We start from the raw sequence: 14012 nt of genomic DNA, 5'->3' as shown, positions 1-14012 counted from the left end.
CGGGAGCTGCCATGCAAGGTGCTAATCAGCAGCCATCAGGAGCAAGGGTGAAGTGTCTTGCCCAAGGACACAACGGACGTGACTAGGATGGTAGAAGGTGGGGATTGAACCCCAGTAACCAGCAAACCTCCGATTGCTGACATGGCCACTCTACCAACTTCGCCACGCTGTCCCCATATGTACATAAAGTGTTGTAATTAGATTGTAAAATGGATGGATGGATGGATGGACGTTTAAAACAAAACTGTTACTATTAATTAGTAAGTATACATTTTTTTAGCCTTTTTAGAGAAAATCATATTGTAGTAAATTATGCAAATTTCTCGATTATGCCATGGTGACCACGCCCATAGCCACGCCCCCACCGCCACAGGTATCTTGGCAGTTTATGGGAAACACTGCGATGGTTTCAAAAACGCTTTAATAAAAATCGATTTTTGGAAATTTTGGATTGATTCGGAAACGTAATAAGTAAGAATTAAGATTGCGATGTGAATCGATTTTTTACGAAACCATACTGTTCACCCTTCCTCAAACACATTACAATGAGACTGCCTGTGAATCCAATCCAATCCACTTCATGTTTATAGCACATTTAAACAACAGAAATGTTTTCAAAGTGCTGCACAACAATATTAAAAACAATATTCAAATATTATCCTTAGCTCCACCAATGACTGAATAAAAACAAAAAATACATAAATATAAAACCAATATAAAAATAAATATGATTAAAAACAATTTTAATGGGTAAAACCAATTAAAACAATAAATAGAAATCAAAATTTAAAAACAGAGGACCACAGACTGTGAATGTAGGTTGTTGTTACAAACCCCTAACAGTAGATAGCATTGTAACGACCGTATGCTTCTTAACACACCTCATTCACACTTAGTCTGCCAGAGAGTAAGTAGACGTAGTAGATCGATGTTGCCAACTTAGCAACTTTGTTGATATATTTAACAAGTATTCAGAGCCATCCAGATTGTCTTTTTCAAAAAAGCAACCGGCAACAAATGTAACGACTTTTTAAGGTCTTAGTCTAACATAAAAGTAATATTGCTCTTCTCAACGAGCAACAGGTCTCGCTGTGAGCCTCTCCATACTATTCAGGCAGCTTACAACTGGGGATGTGTATTGAGTAACGGTAATTTTTGCTACCGGTTTGTAATTGGTTCGGTCCAGGAGGACCGTTAAAATGCTGGACAAATGATACGGCTATTGGTGCTTTTTCAATCTAGCTGACCGTTACAATTATGACACGCTGTCACATTCACTTCAGCTGCCGCTGCTACGCATGTCAAGATAAGCTTGAAAATCACAAATTATGAAGAAACACCACATAAAAGTTTTTAACAAAAATATTTCCACATCAAAAGTCCCTCAAAATGACTTTTGAGGGACCGCCACTACTGTGCTTTATCTTAGTGATCCAGTAATCAACAGGCCAATATTAATCCACTCAAAAAAGCTAAAAATTTAAGTAATATAATAATCCATTAAGTTACTTTGAAGCAATATAGAATCCGCTAACATGTCTCTCTCTCGCCGCTGTCTGATGTCACTACACTGTGCTGCGTTTGCGTGGCATCAAAACACACCATGCTAAATGTGTTTAAGTTTGTTCCGTCTCCTGACTATACAAACTGGACGATCCGGCATTACCGTTGCTCACAGAGTTTTTTTTTAATATAGTACACACTACACAGACATCAGTCTGTAGCTGTAGAGGCTGGCTGCGGCAACACAACCAGGAGGACTTTGACTTGAATAGCAGACGCGCTATCCGACGCTAGCCGACCGCATGGATGATCGGGTGAAGTCCTTCGTTGCGCTGTCGATCGCTGGAACGCAGGTGAGCACGGGTGTTGATGAGCAGATGAGGGCTGGCGTAGGTGGAGCGCTAATGTTTTCATCGTAGCTCTGACGAGGTCCCATAGCTAAGTTAGCTTCAATGGCATCGTTAGCAACAGCATTGCTAGGCTTCGACAGGCGGCACAGCATTGATCGTGTAGTTACAGGTCCAGTGTTTGGTTCGGTGTCTCCTGATAGTAGTATTGTTGATCTTCTGTCTATCCTTCCAGTCAGGGGCTTATTTATTTTGTTTCTATCTGCATTTAAGCACGATGCTATCACGTTAGCTCCGTAGCTAAAGTGCTTCACCGATGTATTGTCGTGGAGATAAAAGTCACTGTGAATGTCCATTTGGTTTAAAATACAAATCCGTGATCCACAATAGAAAAAGGAGAAAGTGTGGAATCCAATGAGCCCTTTTACCTAAGTTACGGTCGGAGCGAAAAAAGATACGTCCTGCACTGCATTCTAGTCCTTCACTCTCACGTTCCTCATCCACAAATCTTTCATCCTCGTTCAAATTAATGGGGTAATCGTCGCTTTCTCGGTCCAAAACGCTCTCGCTGCTGGTGTAAACAATGGGGAAATGTGAGGAGCCCTTCAACCTGCGACGTCACGCTACTTCCGGTACAGGTAAGGCTTTTTTTATCAGCGACCAAAGGTTGCGAACTTTATCGTCGATGTTCTCTACTAAATCCTTTCAGCAAAAATATGGCAATATCGCGAAATGATCAAGTATGACACATAGAATGGATCTGCTATCCCCGTTTAAATAAAAAAAAAACATTTTAGTAGGCCTTTAACGTAATTGACCGCCATAACCACAACACCAGGGGGAGCGCCACAAACCACGTTAAACCCAGATTCCGATCTAACAAAGGTCTTAACTCATTCTCCTTCTATGCCACATCAATGTGGAATGCACTCCCAACAGGTGTAAAAGAAAGTGCATCTCTATCCTCCTTCAAAACCGCACTAAAAGAACAGCTTCAGGCAACTTCAACCCCCCCCTCCACATCCCACCTCCCCGGATTGTAAATAATCAAATGTATATACTTGTTCTTATGCTTTCTGAGCTGCTGATTAACTTGTGTGATGACTGTATTATGCTGATAGCATATATTTTGTACCATGAATTGATTTACGTGGACCCCGACTTAAACAAGTTGATAAACTTATTCGGGTGTTACCATTTAATGGTCAATTGTACAGAATATGTACTGTACTGTGCAATCTACTAATAAAAGCTTCAATCAATCTTACACAAATTGCCTTCTCTAGTTTACACAAACGTGTATGTTTATTTGCAGAAAACAACACACACTTTAAGACTCTTAGAAACTAAGATTTCCACACAGTGTTTTTCTACAACAAATAACAGTAAGCGCCACTGCGTGTGGTAACATTGCCTTGATATTCTAACTTTAAAATGAACATTTTAAAACACACGTGCCCGAACATGGAGAAATATTAAAAGTCCGACTCAAACCACACAGACGACTATGTATTTTGTCATAAAACATTATTTTATGTACTATAAATGATGTATTTTCTTACCTTCCGAAATCCTAGCGCTGAGTATATTTCTTTTACCAACGTGATGCCTCGACTACTTCCTTGTTTCTTATTCGTGGGTATTCAGGCAACTGTGATGTAGTGCTGCCTCCCTCTGTTCATTTCTATTACTGCAACTAAGTGTAATGGGTCGTTACAACTCCGGGCGAGAAACGAATGTATGACAACATGATTCAGACAACAATAAAGTGACGTCTATCTAAGTGAGTTTTTACTTTTTCTACCAGTTTCTTAATATCCAAATGGATGAAGCCGATTCAAAAGGTTTCCCCTAAACAAATGAGTTTACTTGAGGTCAAATACGCATCATGTATACGTTGACGAACCAGTTCGAAGTTGGCTTCTGCGCATGTCCAATTTATCGAGGTCAAAGTTCGTGAGGGTTAAACAAAGCTAATCGACTCCATAATATTTTTTAGTAAACGTCCTTAGTTCGTGGTTTGTTTTTACTCTATAGCGTGAATAGTAGTAGATATATTTCTGAATTATTGTTTATTCCGCGTCGTGTATATTTTTCAATATGCCGAAGACAATTTGCGCGGTTGTTTTGATCGATTGAGACTTTCATTAGTAGATTGCACAGTACAGTACATATTCCGTACAATTGACCACTAAATGGTAACACCCGAATACGTTTTTCAACTTGTTTAAGTCGGGGTCCACGTTAATCAATTCATGGTATTGTGGGATGTTCTAATAGTACATACCACCTCACAAGATGGAAACAAACTATGTGTGACATTCATGAGTGTTATTTTGACTCCGGAAGATGTGTTTGTGATCCACCATTCAAAACAGTCCCCGTTTGCAAAAGATCCAGACTGGAGTATCTAATTCCAAATTTGGAACACGGATAGAGTGGTCGCGCCACTATACAAACGTTAAGTTTGGTTTTATATCTACAAAAAGTATGTAATTGTGGGAGGCGAGAAAAAAGTAGTTCTGAGCCGGCGAGTTTATTATCAGACTTACTTCCACAACATCAACAACCCTTTTCACCCGGAAGTGTGTCCTCTTATATCTGGTCACATCCGGCCTATCTACAATCCGCAATCTGGTGATGAGAACATTTAATTACATTTAAGGCAGCCATATAGTTCAGAGGACATCAAAACAAGCAGTAACAAAATACATCTATTTCTGACAGCCAAACAAAATTATGATTTCAGGTAAAAAATCCACAGAAACATGTAAATATTACAACTTGTTTCTAAATTACTCCATCTATATAAGAAACACACTTCAAAAATATCAAATGGGCTATTAAGCCAACAATTCATAAATGTATAAACTAGATACAACTATAGCTTGAAATAACCATCTTTACCTCTCGCTCTACAGTAAGTCAAATATCGCGATACTTGCATGGTAAACACGTGACGTAATCAGAAAGTGTAGTGGCAAGGCTAAACCTAAACTATACACTGATTGTTGTTGTTCATATGGTTGTTTTTTAAATGTTGAACGTTGTAAAGATTTTATTAAAAAAATAAACCTTACAATGGGTTTCCTCTTTATTTCCTATTCTAATCTCGTGTGTAAATTGTCCATCCTATTGTTCTGCATTGTTTCTGCAAATTGTAAACAAAGGTGCAATTGGTGTTTTTTCCACAAAAAAAACGTACACATAAAGGCATAAACATGCAAACGGGTTTTAGTTTTAATTGGATTATACATCTACAACTGTATTGTATGCCACAGAATAAAAAATAAAAGGTGAATCACATGGTGTACATACATGAAATAATTCACAATACACAATTAACATGGTACATGAAAAATACAGAAGGTTTATGTCAGATTAACGCAAAAGTCTTCTGTGTGAACGTTCCCTGTGCATTTTTTGCCAAAAGCTTAGGTGGTCTGAAAGAAATAGCGTACTTATAGATAATATGTAATTATATGAGCTCGCAGCCGGGAATCGATGAAAAATTGGGTGACGTCATGGCTTCCGTTTTATTCAGCACGACACAGTTAAACAAGTAAGCGACAGGTTGCCATGGAAACAAGCTGAATTTGAGCAGGCGTACAACAAAACAATAACAGAAATAGGTTACATGACACGTGAGAGAGAGCATGTTTTTCTTTATCAAATGTGATTATGGCTAAAAAATAAATAAAAATAAAATAACATAAAAAGGACCAGGATGATAAGCATATATCATATTTCGTTACAGTGTATCTTCTCAGGGACCGTAAAGTAAACGTACACTTTCAAGTACACTGTACAGTTTAGATTTACTATACAGTGGTCACATTGCGCTTCAAAGTTTGCGGCTTTCCCCTCCAGGGTTTAAAAAATATATATATATTCTATGTCTTTCGGGCTGAAATTGGTCTTTTTTGAGCATAAGAATGGCAAAATGTATTGGCCAGGAGATAAGACTAAACCAATCACAGCGTGCTGTTCAGAATCGTAGCCAATGATTGGCTCAGCCTCAGTTAGCATTATTATATTGGATAAAAACAGATAAAAGAGTTTATGGATGTTATTTCATTTTTGGAGGGGTATTCAGAAGGTTAACGTTAATATGTTTTTGACTGTGAAAATATTCTATTTATAATTAATAATTCCTACTTTGCGGCATTCACTTACCACAAATAAACAGACATACACATATACACATATATATACGTATATGTATATACGTACGTATATATATATGTATATATGTATGCATATATATACATATATATATACGTATATATATATATATATACATATATATATGTATATATATATATATATACGTATATATATATATATATATATATATATATATATATATACGTATATATATATATATATATATACATATATATATATGTATATATATATATATATATATACGTATATATATATATATATATACATATATATATGTATATATATACGTATATATATGTATACGTATATATATATATGTATATATATACGTATATATATGTATACGTATATATATATATATATATACACACGTATGTATATGTATACGTTTATATATATATATACATATATGTATATATACGTATATATACGTATACGTATATATACGTATATATATACATACGTATATATACACGTATACATATATATACGTATACATATATACGTATACATATATATACGTATATATATATGTATTTATATATACATATATATATACGTATATATATACGTATATATATATATACGTATACGTGTATATATATATATATATATATATATATATATATATATATATATATATATATATATATATATATATATATATATATATATATAGATATATATAGTAAGTTATAAGTAGGCGCAGTAAGTTGAATGATGCGGACACATTTATTACTGGATACTTCCACATATGCTTCTGCCTTGGTGACTTTGTATGTGTAAATAATATGCAACTATAACTAGTTGATACTTGTTTATATTGACACATGTGCCGTTTTAGACTGCAACATTGTTCAATTAACACATATGTCTAGCTTGTGTGTTATTGTGTGCTTAGCTTTTGTGCAGCTGCTCGCTCCTATAACCTACCACGTTTACGTTTTGTAAAGGACTAAAACAGAAGAAAAGACCAACCTTGTGTGCTTATCGGAGGACATTTAGATTTGAACTAGCTGTCCTGCTTCGCACAAGTAAACACGCTGCGAGACTGCTTGTATCGGTTTTATTGGATGATATGGGACCGATATTTGATATCTATATCGGACTGATATTTGACATCTATATCGGATCAAAACGCTCCTAAATTGAGCACCCAGAATTATTAAGCGTATGCAAACTCCTGATCACAACTGTATATACACAGTATATATTATGTATGTATACACACACATATACTGTATAAAACATGTAATACAGTAGTACCTTGGTTTTTCTAAGTAATCCTGAACGAAACACAAATCGTTGGAAAACTGAAGTAATTATTTAAATTCAAATTATTGTTCTAGACACCCAAAAATATCAACACCTTTTTATAGAGAATGATTGTAGTTAACATGCAGGAATCAATGTGAGATGGATAAAAATGATGAATGAAATGTATAAATGAACATTTAATATCACCGTTACCTTTATTGAAGACTCTTGTTGGTGAAGGTGAGCAGGAGTGAGAGCCACGCGGACACTACCTTCGTATTTTCTAGGAGTTCTTTCTTGAATTCAATAGTGTTTTTCGCCTTCTTTATCAAAGTCCTGGCAATTTTTTTAATCTCACGGTGGATTATTTGGCGGTCATACTCAATAAAAAAAAAAGAAGTAGACTGAGTCATCGACATGTGGATTTGTTTGTTTGAGCAATCATCTCTGCGAAATGATCCGCGGGAAAACGGACTCTGTTGTTACACGCAATGTTTGGCTGCAAAATAACAGATTTTGTGGAATTTTTTTTGTCAAACAATAAATCATTCGAAAAGCGGGGCATAGGAAAACTAAGGTACCACTGTACATTTATACGTGTATGTATGCATAAATGTATGTATGTATGTACATTATACTTTATATACACATTCTGTATATACATACTATATATATAATTGCTATATACTAGGGGTGTGAATCTTTGTGCACCTAACGATTCGGGGGTGACAACTCAATTCAGAATTGATTCTTGATTCAAACCTAATCTCGCAATGTATTATTTGGTACAATATAGTGTGTCCCGATACCAGTATTTTGGTACCAGTACCAAAATAATTTCGATACTTTTCGGTACTTTTCTAAATAAAATGGACCACAAAAAATTGCATTATTGGCTTAATTTTAACAAAAAAATCTTAGGGTACATTAAACATATGTTTCTTATTGCAATTTAGTCCTTGAATAAAATAGTGAACATACAAGACAACTTGTCTTTTAGTAGTAAGTAAACAAACAAAGGCTCCTAATTTAGTCTGCGGACGTATGCAGTAACATATTGTGTCATTTATCATTCTATTATTTTGTCAAAATTGTTAAGGACAAGAGGTAGAAAATGAATTATTAATCAACTTGTTCCTTTACTGTTAATATCTGCTTACTTTCTCTTTTAACATGTTCTATCTACACTTCTATTAAAATGTAATAATCACTTATTCTTCTGTTGTTTGGATGCTTTACATTAGTTTTGGATACCACAAATTTGGGTATCAATCCGATACCAAGTCGTTACAGGATCATACATTGGTCATATTCAAAGTCCTCATGTGTCCAGGGACATATTTCCTGAGTTTATAGACATAATATACATTTTTTTTAAACAAACGAAGATGTGTTGCCAAAAAATATTGACGTAATCATAATAGTATCGACTAGATATGCTACTGGGGAACTTTTCGGTTATTTTCAGAGGCGGTATAGTACCAAATATGATTCATTAGTATTGCGGTACTATACTAATACAGGTATACCGTACAACCATAGTACAATAATTATAATGAACCTTTTTTTCCAAAAGAGGTTACAGGTAAGAAAAGCTCCTTCGGGTTGCACGGAGACGGCCGCAAAATGTCTTTTTGAAAATTGATCCTCATTAAAAAAAACATTTTTTTTGGGTTTAAATCAATTTTTGAAGATTATGAATAGATTTAGAATTGGAATGAATAAGAATGGCGATTCTAATGTGAATTTTTTTTTTTTTTTTTGGTGCATTCCTACTGTAAACTGTAACAGGGTTTCTACAAGTATCAACAAATCAAATGTATTGCTTTTTAATGCCACTTAAAAAACAGTTAATTTCCATGTCCGACCCCATATGGTTATGATATAAAGTCAAAAGATTACAATTGTCTGTATAAATACACTTAGCATATGGCAATGATAATGTTGAATAGTTAAAAGGTTTACATTAACTGGTACTATCTAGACCAGATCTGTGCAAATTAAGGGCCGGGGCCACATGCGGCCCGTTCAGCTTTTCAATCTGGCCCAACGGACATTCCCAAATAACTTTTTTTAGATCTTTAAGATGATTATGATGTGCAGTGATGTTGTCAAATTACCATAAGTCTTGAACTATACAAAGTATTTCAATGGTTGGAATCTGCGCTTTTGCATGATATTGTAGTTACTATGGTAATCTATGTCACAGCAGGTCAGACGAGGCACCAAGCAGTGTGGGTGGGGAGCGTTTCCACAGAGTGTTTCCAGAGCGCCCAGCCTGAAATGCGGGTGTCAGGGACAGACGCAGAAAAATATTTTTACAACAAAGTTCTAAAGCTTAGAGGTATATCGGTATCAGATTGTAGGTGGTTTTTTTTTTTACCCTTCACGTTCATATTTCGCTGTTTGATGCATTTTTGTTGTGTTTGGCTTGATTGTAAAATATGTCGATGGAGCGGGGGTGTGACGTTCATATGGTGTCAATATTCAGTGTTTTATCGTTCATAGTTAATATTGCAAACCCCACATTCTTTATTTTTATGTACTGGGTGTCTCATTCAGTAAAAACAAATTAAAATTCCATTCTGTTTTTTTCAGGCGGTCTGGTGAGGTTTTGTAGTAGTGTTCCTAAAAATAGATATACCGGCCCCCAGACACATTTTTTTCTCTACATTTGGCCTCCCCCGTGTCAAAATAATTGCCCAGGCCTGATCTAGACTCTTTCATTTGAGAATGTGTTTGATTTTTTTCCTGTAGTAGCATCCAGTGTTTTGACTTTGTTTGTGCACGCCTGTAGTCAATTAAAAGTTGCCGCCTGTTAATCATCCCAATGTACCGCCAATCAAAATCATTAAAGAGGAACTGCATTTAATCCCTCTGAATAAACATTCTGAACGAGTTGACCAATAAAATATACCCAGAAATCATTTGTTGAAATTGTATCTATTTAAACATGCTGTGAAAATACATATCCTTTGAATGTATGACTTATACAAGCCACAAACTAGAGGATAAATACAAAATAAATAGTTAAAAGGTTTTTACGGAATAACACATGCACATCATACTAGAAATGCAAACGATGCATGTGTTTGGAAATGGATGACAGATTTAAACATTTTAGAAAAATATATATCATGCAATGATATCTGGAAAATGCCAATTAGATGCATTGCATAGATGCAGTCAATTTAACATCTTGAATAGATTGTATTTTACACCATCTCAGTTGTTTAAAATTGGCACAGTAGATAGCAAGTTATGTATGAAGTGTCAGGCAGCTGAAGGAACTCATTCATTTGCTGTGGGAATGTCAGAAAACAAAATGTTTGACCATCCTAGGCCACTGTGAGGTGTGTGCGTCACGAGTTGCTAATGTTAGCCAAGTTAGCTCATGTGTGTTGAACCGGTGACTGAAATAAAGGGGTCGCGGACTTGCCCCCAATGTTATTTGAAAAGTATTGATTTTAAATCGAGAATCACTTCTGAATCATGAATCAAATAGTTACCCCTAAGAATTGAATCGGATGGTGTTTAAAGATTCACAGCCCTAATATACATATATATACACATATATGTACTGTATGTGTGTGTATATGTATGTATGTGTATATATCTATACATATATATACACACACACACACATATACACATTCTGTGTATATACACACACACACACACACTGTGTATATATGTATAATATATATAGACACACACATATACACATATATATACACATACATACATGTATACAAACATATATACACATTCATATATTATATACGTACATACATACATACATATTCATATATGTACATATATACATACACACCGTATATAAATACACACATACTGTGTGTGTGTGTGTCTGTATATATATATATATATATATATATATATATATATATATATATAAAAATATACATATGTAAATATGCACATGCATTAACCATGACGGGTATATATATACACATACACATTCATATATGTACATATATACATACACACCGTATATAAATACACACATACTGTGTGTGTCTGTATATATATATATATATATATATATATATATATATATATATATATATATATATAAAAATATACATATGTAAATATGCACATGCATTAACCATGACGGGTATATATATATATATATATATATATATATATATATATATATATATATATATATATATATATATATATATATATATATATATATATATATATATATATACATACATACATACATACATACATACATATATATAAATATAAAGCACTATACTAGAACATTTCCATCTCGAAGGGCCTTTGCCTCATGCTGCCTTTTTCTTGTCAACACTAGATATTGTTTGAATATTCAGTAATTTTGTTTTTGCGATATCAAATAGAACTGTTCTCTTCTTTCAAATAAAGCTCTTGCAAACTTCAAGTTTAATGGTGACACACTTCTTTGTATTGCACGTCATTGAAGCTGTGATGAGGAAGTACGGTAATAGAGGAAGCTAATTCATAAAAACTACAACAACAACAAAATTAAAGGCCTACTGAAACCCACTACTACCGACCACGCAGTCTGATAGTTTATATATTAATGATGAAATCTTAACATTGCAACACACGCCAATACGGCCGGGTTAGATTAGTAAAGTGCAATTTAAAATTTCCCACGAAATATTCTGCTGAAAACGTCTCGGTATGATGACGTTTGCGCGTGACGTCACGGATTGTGCGGACATATTGGGACACCATTGTGGCCAACTATTAAGTCGTCTGTTTTCATCACAAAATTCCACAGTATTCTGGACATCTGTGTTGGTGAATCTTTTGCAATTTGTTTAATGAACAATGAAGACAGCAAAGAAGAAAGCTGTAGGTGGGATCGGTGTATTAGCGGCTGCCTGCAGCAACACAACCAGGAGGACTTTGAGTTGGATAGCAGACGCGCTACCGTGAGTACAGCTTTGGCTTCCAAACATTTGATCGCTTGCCCGTACATGCGTGTCGCTATGTGCATGTCACGTACGTAACTTTGGGGAAATATATGTGCTGTATGAACTTTACGGAGGTGAACGGTACTTCGGGCTGTGGGATTGAGTGTGTTGTGCAGGTGTTTGAGTTGTATTGGTGGGTTATATGGACGGGAGGGGGGAGGTGTTTGTTATGCGGATTAATTTGTGGCATATTAAATATAAGCCTGGTTGTGTTGTGGCTAATAGAATATATATATGTCTCGTGTTTATTTACTGTTTTAGTCATTCCCAGCTGAATATCAGGTCCCACCCGCCTCTCACAGCATCTTCCCTATCTGAATCGCTTCCACTGCCCTCTAATCCTTCACTCTCACTTTCCTCATCCACAAATCTTTCATCCTCGCTCAAATTAATGGGGTAATCGTCGCTTTCTCGGTCCGAATCGCTCTCGCTGCTGGTCAACATGATTGTAAACAATGTGCAGATGTGAGGAGCTCCACAACCTGTGACGTCACGCTACTTCCAGTACAGGCAAGGCTTTTTTATCAGCGACCAAAAGTTGCAAACTTTATCGTCGATGTTCTCTACTAAATCCTTTCAGCAAAAATATGGCAATATCGCAAAATTATCAAGTATGACACATAGAATGGACCTGCTATCCCCGTTTAAATAAGAACATTTCATTTCAGTAGGCCTTTAAAGTTGGATGAGGACTGACCGCTCTAACCAATCAAAAACAAACGGAATAATTAAATAAATGACACAAAAGTCTCTTATTTCTTGCGGCGCAAACGTTTTGACTTTCGTACAAGGTCTGGGCTCTTTCTGATGCGCTTCAGTGATGTCTCCCCCTCGCGAGCCGGTTCTCTGGCTGGCGAGGAGGCTTCTGCCCTACTAATTGCCACCAGGCCCATTACAGACAGGCTGGATGCAGAAGAGGACATCGCAGCACTGCTGGATGTAGAGGGAACAGCTGTTCTGCTAGTGGACCCTCCCATAGCGGCGGCATTACTGTCCATTAGTTCACGCAGTTTGTGCTCTAGTTCGGCGAGGCGGGCGTTCTGTTCACCGATGACCTGTGTCTGCTCTAGCAGCTTCTGCTCTTGGTCCTGCAGCTGCTTCTGTTGCTCCAGCTGCTTGACGCGGATTTCTTGCATCTCTCGCCGCAAAACCGTCACAGACGCCCCGTTTACCTTCACTTGCTGCTGCACCTTAGTCATCTCAGAGCGTGACGGCACGTTCTTGGCCAGCAAAGACATGGTGGTCAGAGAACTCGACGGACCTGCCACTGGAAAGAGACAACAAACACAACCATGTTTATTTCCATTGTACAAAAAGATCAACAATGACATTAAAGAGGACTTGTGATGATTTAATCTTCATTTAAACACTTCCTTGTGATCCAGGTCGTTTTTAATGCATAAATTCTGCTTCACATTCACTTTTATAACCCAATTTTTGAGTCTGTCTGCAAGATGTTCAATTCTGCAGGCGTTGCCAGATTACAAATGAAACCTTCGCCCACCAAAAGTATCATCGGTAATACTTTAGTATGGGGAAAATATTCTAAGTAAGAAAGACTTATTTTAGAGTTATTGGACACTAGGGGAACATACAAGGGTTAGGGTTACTAATAAGCAATAATTCTGAGGTTATTATGGGAAGACTCTTAGTTAATGGCTTACTGGTTGTATAATAAGGCCATGCAGAATAAGGCATTAATAAGTACTTATAATGACTA

At 35.8% G+C, this 14012-nt stretch overlaps 2 protein-coding genes across 4 annotated transcripts in view; both read right to left on the bottom strand.

Moving 5' to 3' along the window:
- The window catches only part of nvl (nuclear VCP like), a 53171-nt gene extending 49457 nt beyond the window's left edge, over window positions 1-3714 (bottom strand). Inside the window, exon 1 of the mRNA XM_062058999.1 lies at window positions 3413-3714. The gene's annotated coding sequence lies outside the window, so the exon portion shown is untranslated. The remainder of the gene's footprint in view (window positions 1-3412) is intronic.
- Window positions 3715-11551: 7837 nt separating this feature from the next.
- fbxo28 (F-box protein 28) overlaps window positions 11552-14012 on the bottom strand; it is a 57306-nt gene continuing 54845 nt past the window's right edge. For all 3 annotated transcript variants that reach the window (XM_062057765.1, XM_062057766.1, XM_062057764.1), the window contains one exon: window positions 11552-13559. In XM_062057765.1, the coding sequence (XP_061913749.1) occupies window positions 13045-13559 (515 nt within the window). In that variant the 3' untranslated portion in view covers window positions 11552-13044. The remainder of the gene's footprint in view (window positions 13560-14012) is intronic.

The sequence above is a fragment of the Entelurus aequoreus genome, linkage group LG09 (genome assembly GCF_033978785.1).
Source record: "Entelurus aequoreus isolate RoL-2023_Sb linkage group LG09, RoL_Eaeq_v1.1, whole genome shotgun sequence".
NCBI lineage: Eukaryota > Metazoa > Chordata > Actinopteri > Syngnathiformes > Syngnathidae > Entelurus > Entelurus aequoreus.
Note: the sequence above shows the minus strand (reverse complement) of the source record. Positions and strands in the feature narration are given on the sequence as shown.